This window comes from Neodiprion pinetum, chromosome 1 (assembly GCF_021155775.2).
Source record: "Neodiprion pinetum isolate iyNeoPine1 chromosome 1, iyNeoPine1.2, whole genome shotgun sequence".
Lineage (NCBI taxonomy): Eukaryota > Metazoa > Arthropoda > Insecta > Hymenoptera > Diprionidae > Neodiprion > Neodiprion pinetum.
Window position 1 is genome coordinate 33,366,052 of NC_060232.1, and position 15,452 is coordinate 33,381,503.

Genomic DNA, 15,452 nt, shown 5'->3' on the forward strand with positions numbered 1-15,452 from the left:
ATTATTACAATTTACACAGTAACTACATACCATGTATTTACTACTAAAATTTTGGTTCCCGTTGTGAAGCGTATATTTGAGTTAAGCGTGTTACATTTGACTTGTACAATAATAATGACTACTCCATCCCGCAATACCCGATAGATTATATTCCCAAGATATTTAAAGTGTTCAATATAATATAAGTTAGCGAACACCATTATGCGTCTGCAGACCGTCTTACAATGTTAAATAGAAACACCCGCATTCGCGCAAGGGACAAGGAAAACTGCAGAAAACCTTGTCCGGGTGTAGCCGGAACCGAATTCTAGCCTCAGCTCGTCGATACAGCGCCTGAACGCCGTGGACACATCTTACAATTCTTGCGAGTTGCCGCTTAGGTCGCCGGACAGGCTTTGGATTGGAACTCGGATCCTCCCGCTCCGCAGCCTCGCACGCTACGTGCTACGGTCCGTTATTAATCGATTGGTAATTAGTAAAATGATCCCAACAAAAAAGTGAAATTTATCTTACCCCAATGTAATTAATTATTGAAATGTGTCAATTCTACATCTATTACGATTCATGTTGTACATGTTACATTTTAAAAATGCAAAAATTTATAATTTTTATAAAGCATACAATGTGTTAAGTAAATAATAATAGATAATAGGCGAATAGCTGAAATTCATATTTCGTCAATGGTATCGCATGTCAAATAATAAGGAAAAGAATCTGATTATTATGAAATCATATTATATGGCACATCAATGTTTGTATCAGCAAGTGTTATTACTGTGGTAAATATTATCGCTTCAACTCTTCATTTTGAAAAAAAGAAACGTTTATGATCAAGTATACGACAATTACTTTGAAAAATAAAAAATTTTGAATACATATTGCAAAATATCGACCACGCAACTAAATACCAAAGACTACGTATGAGATCAACGGTTATAAAAATATCCAAGTTCTTCTTCTCAGCAGTACTATTTTGGTTGTTCAGTGGCGGGTGTCTCCTTTAGCAATTGGTTTTGCTGGGGGAAATTTTTCGCCCTGGCATCCGGTTCTATATAAAATGATAAATAATAATTTCCCTTCATTGACATCCAACCCATTAGCAATCTGGGGAAAAAAGAATTTGTTCATAGATTATTTGGTTAGCGGAAAACTAATCGGCAGTTGATATAAAAAAAATATATATATACATACAATATATAATACTATAGTTATTCCGGTATGGTACAAATACTGTATCACGTGAATTTACATTGTATACAAAATTTACATACTGCCTCCTCCACGTCCTCTACGTTCCCCCTGTCTGTACCATCCTCCACGTCCTCTAGGTGCCCCCATTGAGGGTCCTCTGAATGGGCGGTATGGGTATCGTATTCGGCGTTCGTCCCATTCATCGTGTGAGTAGGCGCTAAAATATGGAAATGGAGGTCCCAAGGGTTGTATTGGACGTCGCGGATATTGTGGCTGAGGAGCCGGGTTTCGCTGCAAGAGATTTAAGCGTGAAAAATTTACTTGTGTCTATTAATCGAGTTGCACGAAGATGGCACACAAGAAAAATTATTGAACGTCGCAGTTTTGTTGAACTTTTGTCTACGGTCTTACACTCCTGCGTTACTTCAATACTGTTCTGACTATATTACATGTCGAAATATCGAACAGTTTCTAGATTTCAAATTGTTTACTATCGCCAAAACAAATACTAGTAAATAAATGAACAAAAGAAGAATTGTATATTTTACCAGTCGCCGTCGTGCTTGGTCATCTGGAGTCACAACGCATACAAACTGCTCTCCCAATGATCTTATCCAAGCTGGTAACGTGGGCATAGACCTGTTGAATATGCATACATAGAATGAGAAAAATAACGAATCATGTTTAGTTGTTTCAGATTTCTTAAGAATAACTCTTATCTTTACTACGTTACTGTTTTTTTTCTATAACGTTCGCTTAGAACAAGTGTGTGATGCCAAAATAGAAGTACACAAAAAAATCTAACTCTGGACATAAAACCACCACTTTTGAAGCCCCCGGGAGAGAGTCATCTGGGGTGGGCGATGGTTGTTGGCGTCGTTGACGATAAAGTTCCTGGTCAGCTGCTTCATCAGTTTCCCTATTTTTTGAGATACAAAATATATGTTTTGATTTCTTGATATGTTTTTTTCGAATGATTATGTTGAAACCAACGAGCTTGAGATGTTAACAAAATATAACAAGAAAAATAAAAACCTGTCATGTCTCTCGCGGATAGGACTCCTATTACGAATACCTCTCTCGTTGAATCTAAAGATGTAGACGTATTGAGCACGATAAAATTTGATATAACTTATAAAGTATGTGCTTCAAACATAGTCCTCAAATAAATGAAAATTAAATCTTAAATACATTGTAAGACTTCATGCATTTATTCGTACCAACGAGATATATTTAATACACCTTTCTAATCCTCGAATGAGAAATGGTGGTGAATATTGAAATTCTAAAACATCTCCTTATTTCGTGGAGTTTATTCAATTTCATTGTTGATTTGAAACGACTGCGGAAATTTCGATGATAATGCTAGACAAAAAGTATTCAAATTTGAAGAAATAAAATCAGACCTTGTCGGCGAGTCTTCATCAGACGATGGCGATTGGTCCTGTTCTCGTTTCATAATCCCCTGTGATCCAGTTGCCGAACGGGATTGTCTGTAATGTGTAATGAATACTAACGATTTTTAAAAATTGTTTCTCATAACTCCATAAAACTGGATGGTTTATCTCAGAATATAATTCTATTGGTGTTCGTAATGTGACTTACGGATTACGTTGGTCAGAGCGATGTCCTGAGGTAGATGATGGTCTGCGTGGTTCTCTAAAAATATCAAAGAATTAAGAACAACGTAGTTCGCTACAGTGGGTGAAACATGTACTTTATACCGCTACGTGAAAATAAATAAAAGCGTATTATTATTCTTATAAAAAACTAAAATAAGTATATTAATATTTTAAAAATTCCTAAGCTTATGTGATAAGTTTAGCTTTTGGTATGCTTTACGTTACTGTATTGAATATTGCAATACTATTATCCATATTAATTGCTTGCAATACTTTTATCCATATTTATTATAGCAATACGATTATCCATAGTTAGTATGTAAATTACCATGAATATATCTGATATTTACGATACTTTTATCCATATTTAACACTTGCAATACTTTTATCCATATTTTCATTCATGCAATGATTTTATCCATATTAAATACCTGCATTACAACTTATATTTATAACTCGCAATACTTTTCTTCGTACTATACACTATCAGTACATATTTGCGCATTACTCTTATTAGCTAAATTTGTTATGCTGTGGGTGTGTGCACTAGGCATTATTTCATATAGACGAAAAAATTTTTCGTAGCATGAATACGGGAACAGGAATAAAAATTAGAAATCATAAAACTATTGTTAGTTTCGAATTATCGCCGTAATGAATATTAATTTCTTATTCAATAAATGCGTCGCCTAATCATGGAGATATTTCAATTACGCCTATACAACATACGAGTTTTGTAACTTAGAAATTAAACCATTTGGAATAGTTGTCCATTATTATAACATTCCTAACAAAAATAAATATAAACATATTAAACGGAGTTTTCGTTGGTATCAACTCGTGTTGATACAATAACAAGTTACAAGCATGGCAACATGATAGAATAATTGTTTAAACCATCATTTTTTGCTACCTCATGCTGTAAATAGTTACTGCATTTCGAGCAGTCCTGTAAACGCGTGTTACAATATACACAAAAAAATTCAAATCTTGATCCATTGATACGTAAACTTAAACGTAATTGAAAACCTTTGGTTACATACATATATAAATATATGCAAAAAATCTTCGAATTTCTAGCTGGAATGAAGACAATACCAGAGTTTTTCTGGAGACACACACATACATGTATGTATTACGTATCATATATGTCCATGTAGGTTAATTTTTCAACCATGTGTTCCCATAATGACTGAACAGCCACACAGGATTCCCCCATACATTTGTACAGTATATTGATACTCCGGTATCGCGCGTAGTACGCTCACGCAAGGTGACGAGTACGAATGAGATATAATACGCGTACACCCATTAATAAGTCATTTTTCTAAGCGCACCGTGCATAGCCGTGAAGCATACCGCATGTATAGTACACTTCAAAATTACGCGCGGTACGCTCAGCAGCGTGACCCGGTAGTAAGTATATACGTAAATTTTTATTTCTTTCTTCACCGCGATATTATAACGCGCGCATACGTATTCCCGACGCGGTAATATCGCGGCGAAGGAGAACTCGGCGAGGATGCGGTAGAAACAGCTTAGCGCGATACATCTGTTTGCTCTGCATCTAACCTGTGGAGTAATTTTAATGCCGACAAAATGGCTTGCCGAGTTATACAAGAACAGCTTATGATTGGATACGTATAAGTATGTACGTATGGACGGATACATACATATATTGCTCAAGTCATGCGTAGTTGAAACAATAAAGTGAGCGAGTAAATGAGCGAATAATCACAGCTTATAGGTAACGTTGTATAAATACACATTTTTCGCCTGAAAATAATGTCTTACGAAACTAGTGATTATACTTACGTGTATATATTACGCACAAATATATCTATTAAATTGTTATACCGCCCCAGTCCAAATATAGTGGATATAATCTTTGTGTGTGAATTGATTTACCTGAACCTTCGATATAGCTGCAGAGCAGCATTTTATCAAATAGAAATGAGTTACCCTTCTTCGGCGATCCGTCTTTTGATGCTAAATCGTGCGTACAATAAGCATTGGATAAATCCGTCAAAGCGTGACAGTTAAAGATACAACTGTAAGCAGAGACATGGTGTGCTTATGGGCAAGCTTAGCATATTCCAGGGAAAAAGTGTGACATCGTGTAAACCAACTGAAGCGTTAGTAAGGCTAAAACAAGACATAATTTAGTAACAAAAAATAAACAGTTATTTATAGCTACATTTGGCACGAGTGAAATGTTTTGGTCGTTATATATAATGTAACGTTATGGGGAAGATATTCATATACTGGTAAATATCTGCCAGCGTTTTTTTCTTTTTTCTTTTTGTAAGTTAGTTGTGTTAAGTGTACGTATAAATGTACGAAGCATTAGTGCGTCTCAATGAACATACTGTTTACAAGTATGTGTGCAATGAATTAGATTTAATCTGTCCAAGCTCTGTTTTTTTAATTTTCGGGACGAAATAATGATTGATAATTACAGTTTCTTACAGTACTGACGTATTTGTTGAATGAAAAACCTGTTCTGTTTTTATTTTTGTGGTTTATATGTATTACATATTCTATCGAGTCTTTGACTCTGTTCCTGCAGACCACCGGTGGAAGATATTATATTTTTTTTAATTAATCTATAAATAATTATATCGTAATACAGTTGTGGAGAATAAAATGGAAGAAGAAAAAAAGAAAACAGGTAAATAAAAACTGTGTTCCTTTTCATAGATTTTTTACGATAAAAAAATGTTCGTTCTCAAAAAATCCATGAATTCTTGATTATTGTTTTTTAATGAAGTTTGGATTGTTGTATTCAAACACAAGTAATTCTTATCGTAAAATAGAATATTCTTTTCGTATTGTTAATTTAGTGTTATCTTGAATACCTCATATACCAGGATTTGATTTCTAACACTACTGCGGAATGATAAACTTCATTTCATACGAAACAGAGCATACAAATAATGCCATTTAAACGTAATTTAGACAATTTTTTTAAAATCGAGAAGAACAAAAATTATTCAAAAAGTATCGTGAATATATTTGATTATTACACTCTACAAAGATATCCTGTCTAGTTTTTGTTTTCAACATAAAAATTGAACTAATCCGAAGAAATAGAAGAATAATTTCCTGCAGCTATTACTTTCAACTTACATTTATATACAATGCTAAGTAAAGTAGAATTCATATTCCATGTGGCATGCAAAGCATGCCAAGAGTGATTACTTGGTTGAATAATTACGTGAACAAGTTATTCGGAAACAAATACATTTCTTTATACGTTTTAAAAGCATACTTGTGCGAATTAGATGTTCAACAATAAAAACTTCATTTTTCATAGCTTATACTCTATGCATGGTAACTAAATCAAGTTCTTTAACTATAAATAAATGTATGTTCTATTCAATAGATACGTTCTAAACTAATTTGCAAACCTATTTGATGAATACTTACCGGTCACGGTCATCTGTTCTACGTCTCGAATAATCAGGCCGTGGGCTAGGGCTCCGTGTTCTTCTTTGCCGGGCCTCATGAGAGCCAACATTATTGTGACTGCGGCTACGAGCATGCCGATGAGAATCTCTTGAGCGAGTATGATCTTCACTGCTGTAGTGACCTCCTATAAATAATGATGAATATACCAAATGACAAATTCATGTTTTTTGTTTCAGTGAACAACAGAGACGAACAAGAATATTATATCATGAATTTAATTACATTGCATGCATCTATTCAGATTTTGATTAAGGGCTGTCCATAAATTATACATTTTATGGTGTTGTGGTTTGGAAGAGGAGATTAGGACTACATCTTGCGCAATTTTTTTTTCAAACTGTCGACAAATTTGTTGCATCTTCGCCAGTGTTCTGTTTACGCCTTTCTTCGGCATTGTAGTAAAAAAATTTTATTGAAAAATACTCTGATTATGGATTACTTTTATCACATCTGATTAAAAAGAAAAATAATTTATAAAGAACTTTTGTAAAGGGCAAATAAAATAAAATTGTTTACACATTACTTTTGAAATGGGTAACTCATTGCGATTGTAATTCATATCTATACCCATACGAAGGAAATTCAATAAAATTTTTTCTATTTTTCATTCATATAACATTTATTTGTCGTACCAACAGGATTGGCGTGTATTTAAATTCTCTTCATATACATACCTAATTATGGGTATAAATCGCAACAATGATTAGTAATTGATTTTTCTTATTTACAAAAGAAGTTAACAACTCAGTTCGTTTTTTGCCGATATTAGACCATATTTCTAAAATCAATTACCGTCATCGTTCATTAACTAATATGTCACTTTCATTCCAAGAATGCACACAGTGAATTATTCACACCATTTTATGTTTTATGGAATTGTTTGGAGAAAAAAGGGGGGCGTTAGAAATCTTGGAAAATAACTTCACGTAATTTACAGACGACCCTTCAAGATGCTCATGCACTGGTACGCAAGCAATATAATTTTCTACAATTTATATTTCCACAAAGACTGATTTGATTAGAGGTAAGATGAAATTATTTGCATACCTCTTCGGTCAGATTCGGATCGTCTTGTCTCCGTGTGACTTCGGCTGGCTCTATGTTCTTCAGGTCGGTGAGGTCTTCGTCCTGAGGCGATGACGAATCGATGTTAAAATACCGTTTAGGGTTGATTTGATTTTGTGTAAGATAAAAATACATAAGCAGAAGCATGTAACATACGCGACAGCCAATTCAAGTAGTCACCAAATAGATTTTTATGCCTTGTTCTGGTTAGATAGAAATAATTGTAAGCCATGTGAAGTTTTACTTCGTATTTACTGAATCAGAATGTTTATTGATTCTTACTGAAATTCAATTGAAGAGATAAGCTGGAAGTTCATGAGTAAGTCAGTATTTTTCAAGGATTAACCATCACTCAAAGTATCGAGCAAGTATTTTTCGACTGAAAATCCAAGACTTATAATTCATAGTCTGATCGACAAAAGCTAGACAGCTCGACGAGCTTGGGAGGCTCTTGTTCTGGAGGAGAAAATTACCTTTGCATCGAGTTTTAATTTTTTCAGAGCAAATATCTCGTTACTGATAATCTTGGACGCTGATTCATGGCTTGCAATTGATAAACTTCCGGTAGTGTGGTTATTCGGAAATTATCGAAATGAAATATTATTCGTGGTTAATCGAATATTATTTTGTAATTTTAATTCTCAATGTATTTTCAAATATGAACTGAAAAATGGTCATGCTAGTAGTCAATTTTGGTAAGATTTAGGTGGATCTTTTCTCTTTTTTTGTTTTTTAAATACGTGGTGAATATGATTATCAAGACCATAGTGTATTTTCTCTTGATTATTTTTTCGTGATTAAAATTGCTGCACTGGTGAATTTTAAGAAAATTTTACGAAATAAACACTCATCACAATTTTACCATCTGAATCCATTACTTCGCTGAATTATAAGAAGATTTAAGGTCGTGTATTTAAAATATAGTAATACCACTAATAGATGAGATTTCTAGCAAACACAATATCTAAATATACAATTAATGAACCTGAAAAAACAATACCTATCTAAAAATTACATGTTACTTGTTAAATCGGTGGCAGTTAAAATTAAATTCGATAGCATTTTGTATTCATTATTGTAATTTATGATTTGGTAAATATTATTTTCACAGTCGCCTGATTCTCTTTCAAATTTTCATTCGAAAGTAAATTTTTCGCTTCGATTCCGTGCTGATTTTGAATCTTCGATGATGCAACCTTGTAGAATCCATTCCATTGCATTTAAATTGCACACAGTTTAGGTACCGTGGCTGAATTTTAGATATCATCACGAATAAAAAATTGAGTGGAAAACAGTAAACTCGATGGAAATGGTTCGAATAATAAATTTAGATGGAAAAGATTTTCAATGCATGCAAAATTTCTACAGAGTTCAAGAGTATTGAAATCAGATTGAATATTTCGTTTTTAAGACACGACAGTATTAAAGACAAACAAACAATTCACTGGTAAATATTGATTTGAAAATTGTGGTTTATTTAATCTTCCTGATGATGTTGTTTAATCCTTCTGATGATGCTGTTTAACCCTCCTGATGATGTTTAATCTTCCTGATGATGTTGTTTAATCCTTCTGATGATGCTGTTTAGTCTTCCTGATGATGTTGTTTAATCTTCCTGACGATGTTGTTTAATCCTTCTGATGATGCTGTTTAAGGGGACCTTGCGGTATAGAACTTTCAAAAGATGGATTTTTTTTCTTCCAATATTTCGAAAGTATAGTATTTTAAGAATATAATGTGAAAATTTGGTAATGATATTCACAGTATTTCAAGTTTTACAGCCCATTAAAGGTCGGTGCGAAAGTAAGTAGAAGGGTCGGTCCCCTCAGTGAATAGTTCTATTGTTCGTAGAAAAGCAGCTGCTACCTGAGTTGTCTACCCGAGTTGTAGTGAAAATATTTTAGTTTTGAGAGTTAACTTACTTATTTAAGTAATTATCCCCGTAATGTAAGTACACGTTTAAATCTAATTTTTTGGAGAAAATACTCATTCGAAATTTTAAACGCGTTTATCTCGAAACTACTTTTTTCTGTCTTATGTTGATCAATTAAAAAAAACTACTCGACCGATTCATCTCAAATTAAAATATGTTATTAAGTACACTGGCAGCTATTACAGGAACTAAAACGAAAATTTTCCATAAAATGTTTATATTTTTGTTATAAACAAAACATTGTTAAAATCAGGCTGTTTTCCGACTTCTAATTTTGACAATACGCAATTTTGTAATTTTTTTTTTTTTTTTTATTATTTTAGTTCCTGCGATAGATATACTCATAATAATTTTTTGATTTCGGATAAGTGGAAGAACCAAATGAATTAACAGCAGCAAGGTCAACTTTTTTCGAAGGGACAACTTCAGCGCCATTTTTAAAATAATAAGAAATTTTTTTTTTTTTTTAATTTCCAATTTTGTGAAATTTATAAGTAATAAAACATACCTACAAAATTTAAATAACATTGTTGATTTCATTCATAAAAAAAAAAAATTTTTTTTTAAATGCAATCAAATTCTCACCCGCTGGACCGCAAGTTCCCCTTAATCCTCCTGATGATGTTGTTTAATCTTCCGGATGATTTTGTTGTTCAATATCCCAGTTGTATAATGATGTCCAATTGTAGGATGCCTCAATCGATAATTTTTTAATTTTTGATCATTGCACTTTTTAAAATGAATATTAATGAAGTTGAATGGAATAGTTACTTGCTATTGACACATATCATAAAAAATTGAAATTGTGCATGAGACATGAAAAGAGATTACTGTATTTAAGTGTAACAAAAAATATATATATTGTGCAATTGTGCTTGGATCAAATTTGACTGTCACTCAATATTTAAAAAAAGATCCGACTCGACTGCAGTCTTCAGAAGAGATAAAATAATATTGGAAAGAAGATTATTGATTTGGTTTTGGAACATTTTGCACTAGATGGTCTTGATGGTCTTCTTACTTCGCAATCTTCGGGTGTTGATTCCTCCAGTTGATGATTTTTTGTATTAGATTGTATAATTAATTTTTTACGCGCACAGCATCGCATTTACAAATATTAATTTCAGTAATTTCGCGGTGTTACAAAAATGATGTACAAGTAAACAAAAATCGAAAAGCAAAACTTTATTCGCATGCACTACTATTCAGTGGAAAATGTTTCAAACACAGAGGTTCATGTAAAGTGACGAAAAGTTGGATTTAAATTGTGGTTGACTTTTAAAAAATGAACAACATTTGAGAATGTATGGGTTTAAGAGAAAGATGTGATATAACGTGATAAAATAGGACCAACTTTCAGATTATTTCTCCAACAATATGACTACTTCAGAAATTTTTTTTACCATGCAAACAATTTCGTGATCGAGTTATTGTTTATGAAACAGCGAATGCTTATATACTTTTTTTTTTTTTTTAATTATCATGGTTGGTTTTAGTTCCAGGATCTTCAGGAGTAGAGTTTTAATCAATCCTTTTATTGATTGAATAAGATCTTCCTGATGATGACAAGGTTTTGATATGCTTGGGTGTTAGGTTTTCGAGCATTGTTAGAAGAGTAATGAAAGTGCAAAATTCGAACATAAAGAATTTCAACGTGACGCAACTGCAGTATGCATAAAAAGACTAATCGCGTAAACAACAATATTGCATTTTCTCATGATATCAAATTACAGTAAAAAACTGTGCATGCACTAAATGCGAACTTTTATACAAACAAAATTGGTTGTTCAAAAGTACTGTCACGTGAAAAAGTTAAATTTGAAAATAGGTGCTCTTATTTTGTGTAATTTTTGAAGAGAATAGTTATTTTACGAATCAGCTTCATTTTTCAAGCAAAAACTGTAGTTAGCAGCAGAGACATTAAGTTAAATATTACCAGATAATAAGAAAAATGATCTTACATCTTTCTATGTGATCACATGGATCTTCATCCTCCGATGGCTTGTTCAACCACACCTAGGTAAGTTAAAAATCTATTAATTTACATGCATTTGAATAGTGCCAAAGGAAATATTTCTGTATCTTCTGTTGTAGTACAATTGTCGTTGCTGATGATGAGTTGATACCGCGTCGATATTGTTGACGTGGTGATAATCTTCAAAAGATGACATTGCTGCAGGTAGTGATCTCCAGGTTGTTGACCTATTGCTGAAAGTTAATATTTTACATGGAAATTGTATGCTACTAACGAATTTAGGTCCAGTGTAAAATCCCATTGTGTTAATTCTACTTTTTCTGTCGTTGTCTTCGCTTCCATCCATAAGAATTTTTCTATTATATTGAAAACCTGAGTTACGTGATTGATAACGTAAGAAGTATATATGATACTTTTGCAATGACAAGATAAGTTGTAGAATCAAAATCTTCGTGTAGCTCCTTCATCTTCAAATGTTGCCAGGATCAATTCTATTGCCATTCAAATGGTGCACCTGTTTCTTGAGAAGGAGACCAAAGTGGGAGTTACTATTACCTGGACCTGCTCGATCTTCAAATTTGCGGATAGTATCGAATAATTTGATCTCTTTCTCTGTAGCAGTCGATCTCCAAGAGAGTTTTCTTGAATCGCGGTGTTGGTATCTGAACAAAATGTCAATACTTCCATAAGATACGCTTTATGTGCAACAGAGTTACGATCTTAAATATTGTTCTTTATAAGCATATTAATATCAGTACATATAGGGAGAAGATGAGTCAAATTGACAACATCGGATGTAGAAACTTGTACAGATTTGTAAATACCATGGTATTCCTGACACGGAGTATCGAAAAGTGACTCATTCCATGAAACAACTGAAAGGTTCAACGCAAATATGAACACTGATTATTCCAGTTTCTTTAGAAGTATGAAGGTAATTTTTGTAATTTGAAATAATGTATGAAAGCTAGAAAACTGATCGTTGAATTGTGTTCCATTTTGTACAAAATTTTTGAGTATTTTGTGCTGGAGAATAAAGATTCGTCTCAACCGTATACCTGAACTAAATAACTGAATTATAGAATCGTCCGGTTAGATATTTATCTCGAATTTATTACTATGTTTTCAACATACCGCAAAACATAGCCCAAAATCATACTGTGACAATTGAAAAAACTCGTTGTTTCAAAACTGCCATAAAAACTGATGTAATATCATTTATACTTCAATTTTATTTATTTTATTCATATACGGGTTGTCCTTTATAACATGAAAGTAAATGGGAGCAACCTGGCACACAGCTTATCACCCATCTGTACAAGCAAAGGTACCGCAATTTGAACAGAAATAGTTTTGTGTTAGGCATGCGATATGTTAAGAAACACATTTGAAATACATGTATAAAAAAATTGTGTTTGAAGAGTGAATGGTGTTTAAGAATAAAAACTTCACTTCATGAGCAGTATATAATGGTAAGTCTACTTGAATTTGCAATATTGAGTTTTGAGAACAGTTCACGACAAAATGATTCGTACTTTAAAATTAATTATTAATCTCATAGCTATAACTACAAACAGTCGTGTTAGTTATTACTATGGTAATCTTACTCACAGTCGATGGTATTGTAGTTTCAAGTCGCGAATCAAATATGGCGAATACTTCAAGGTAATAGATTTAACTTACTCTCTTGATGATGTCTCAGCGGAAGTTCCTGGTACCGGACTATGGTGTTTAGGTTGACGATCTTGGAATTTACGGTCACTGTTTTTATCATCTGCCATTCTATTGAGATTATGAAGTTCTATCATTTTCTTTTTCCGTTTCTCATGTTCCGCTTGTATTCTCTGCTCTTTTTGCCATTTAAGTCTTTTATGAATTTTTTCTATTGCCAGTTCAAATGGAAGAGATTTATATCTTGATATCGCTTTTATTTGGTCAAGGGTTGGAGACCCAGATTGACGTGGGTTCGCCACGGTCGTATCTAAGTATAAAAATGTAAGATTGAATGCATTTAATTTTTCAATAGTAACGACGACAGTTGTTATTTATTATGATATTAATAGCTAACAATCAAAATCTTTTTCACATCGCTCAGGCAATAGAATTAAATTAGTTAAATGATTATAAAGTTTGACAGCATAGGAATGAAAATTTTTAACTTATTATAAATATACATGCGTAACTTTTTATTAGCGATGAACATTTGCGAGGTATCAATTCACTTATCGCAATGTTCTGCACTTAATCTACGAAACAGCATAGAACACATTTTCCTTACATTATATGGGAAAAATGTGGTAAATTGTAGGGGTGACCTCATGATTTCCATTTGGCGACGAGTTACGTTCAACTTCGTGAAATTTCTTGTAAACAGATTAGCAATAGTATTTTACTATAAGAATGTCAGTTTTTTTTAAAACTGATTTTGAGGACAGCGTTAAATTGTTTTGTAGAGCATTGTAAAATCAAACAATAACAGAAGAGCCAATTATTAAAACAACAAAATGAGTAGATTAAGGCATTTTAAATAAAAACGATACGCTACTGTAAGACCTGTTCTTAACATGTAACTGTAGATAGCGATTTGCACGTTACTTCTGAGCTCAAAGTGCAACAACAACTTAACACGAGTCAAGTTTTAGGTAATGAAACATGAATGAAGTAATTGTTGACCGATGTACAGGTGTTTCAGTGGAAAAATTCGATCGTTTTTTGTTTTGACAAAAATGTCTTACCCTTTGTTATCACAACAACGCCCATAAGATCATAATTTTTACTACTTCATTGTTCAAAACTTAATTCGAGTCAAGTATTTATTGCACACAGGGGTTCAATTCTGAACTCAGAGTGCAAAACAACGCCGCAAAGCAAGTTCACACATTGTGACTGCCGGCCTTGAAAATACAGGTTAAAACGTAAGAAAAAAAACCTGATCCGTATTTCCAACTAGAAATTACCATATGAAATGCCCATGCACACAGCATACTGAAATTTTAGCAACATTTTTCTGCACTAAAATTAATCCGATCTTGGAATGCTCAAGAGCACTTACAGCTGATTAAAATTATTGTATGTATGAGGTATTCCATGCCAACTGAGAGGACATTTTCCCTAACCCCCGCCAATTTGCTTAATTATTTTTTATATGATTTTACAACCTAAAAGAAGCACTCAGATTTTTCATCCCAACCATTCTTTTTTAAAAAATATTACAAACTCTTTTATGGTCCTAAAAGAAACGCCATTTTTTATTTTTTTACAAAAATTCACATAATTTCTGGGTCCCAAAACAAACATTTTGAGCCATAGTTCAGAGTGGAGAATTGATTTCAGAAAAATTAAAAGAAAAATTGAGCATTCTAACTATTTCGATTATACATAATTGTTAAATCGAAAAAATCCATCAGTTTGGCAAATGCATACAAAATAAGAAAAATTATTCCCCTAAAAAAATATTTAAAAAATACAAAAAAAAATCAATTCTCCACTCTGAACTATGGCTGAAAATGTTTGTTTTTTGGACCCAGAAATTATGTGAATTTTTGTAAAAAAAAAAATAAAAAATGGCGTTTTTTTTAGGACCATAAAAGAGTTTGTAATATTTTTTAAAAATGAATGGTTGGGACGAAAAATCTGAAAAAATGGTGGGTGCCTTTTTTATGTTATAAAATCACATAAGAAATAATTAAGCAAATTGGCGGGGGTCAGGGAAAATGTCCTCTCAGTTGGCATGGAATACCTCGTAAACAACTTTGGCGCGTAGAACTAGATTATCGCATGAGATACGACGCTTACAAACTGATAATATACGTGGAATCACGATTCGCAAACACTAATATAAATAATGAACCCGATTCAACGGGCTATAAGAAATTGAAATTCAAAGTAAATGCGATACTCACAATATTCGTGCCCGGTTGTTGGTTCTCCGTACCCAATCGATACTGCTGTCGTAATGGCCGCAATCGTCGGGGTTCGCGGGATTCGGCAGGGCGAATTTTATTCGGAATTTACCCTGTCTACACCCCTTGGCGTCATGCGTACCGTAGTTGCGTACAGCTAAAAAATCAACAATGCCAATGAAATGCGTAGCGAACGGTGTTGCCGCCGCGACGTTGCCAAAAGCTTTAAACACTAGATGGCGCTACAAAATAGAGGCAGATTTGAAATTCGAATGTCTGGAATGTCCACGTTC

General features: G+C 33.1%; 1 protein-coding gene across 1 annotated transcript; it reads right to left on the reverse strand.

Moving 5' to 3' along the window:
* Positions 1-503: 503 nt before the first annotated feature.
* LOC124210769 (serine/arginine repetitive matrix protein 5-like) lies at positions 504-15,368 on the reverse strand. Its single transcript, XM_046609098.2, has 12 exons — positions 15,160-15,368; positions 12,941-13,039; positions 11,813-11,919; positions 7,332-7,412; positions 6,243-6,408; positions 2,797-2,850; positions 2,598-2,684; positions 2,227-2,280; positions 1,997-2,110; positions 1,740-1,830; positions 1,272-1,482; positions 504-1,104 (listed from the first exon to the last, which is right to left on the reverse strand). The coding sequence occupies exons 2-12, from the start codon at positions 13,036-13,038 to the stop codon at positions 1,097-1,099; spliced, it is 1,071 nt and encodes a 356-aa protein (XP_046465054.1). The 5' UTR covers position 13,039; positions 15,160-15,368; the 3' UTR covers positions 504-1,096.
* Positions 15,369-15,452: the final 84 nt, after the last annotated feature.

Excerpts from the sequence above, each read along its gene's own strand:
- LOC124210769 (XM_046609098.2), bottom strand. The coding sequence starts at position 13,038 with ATGGCAGATGATAAAAACAGTGACCGTAAATTCCAAGATCGTCAACCT. Across the intron at positions 2,851-6,242 it reads AGAACAGATGACCGTGACCG|AGAACCACGCAGACCATCAT; the intron begins GTAAGTATTCAT and ends TGATATTTTTAG. Across the intron at positions 1,831-1,996 it reads GTGGTGGTTTTATGTCCAGA|GTCTATGCCCACGTTACCAG; the intron begins GTTAGATTTTTT and ends CATATTCAACAG.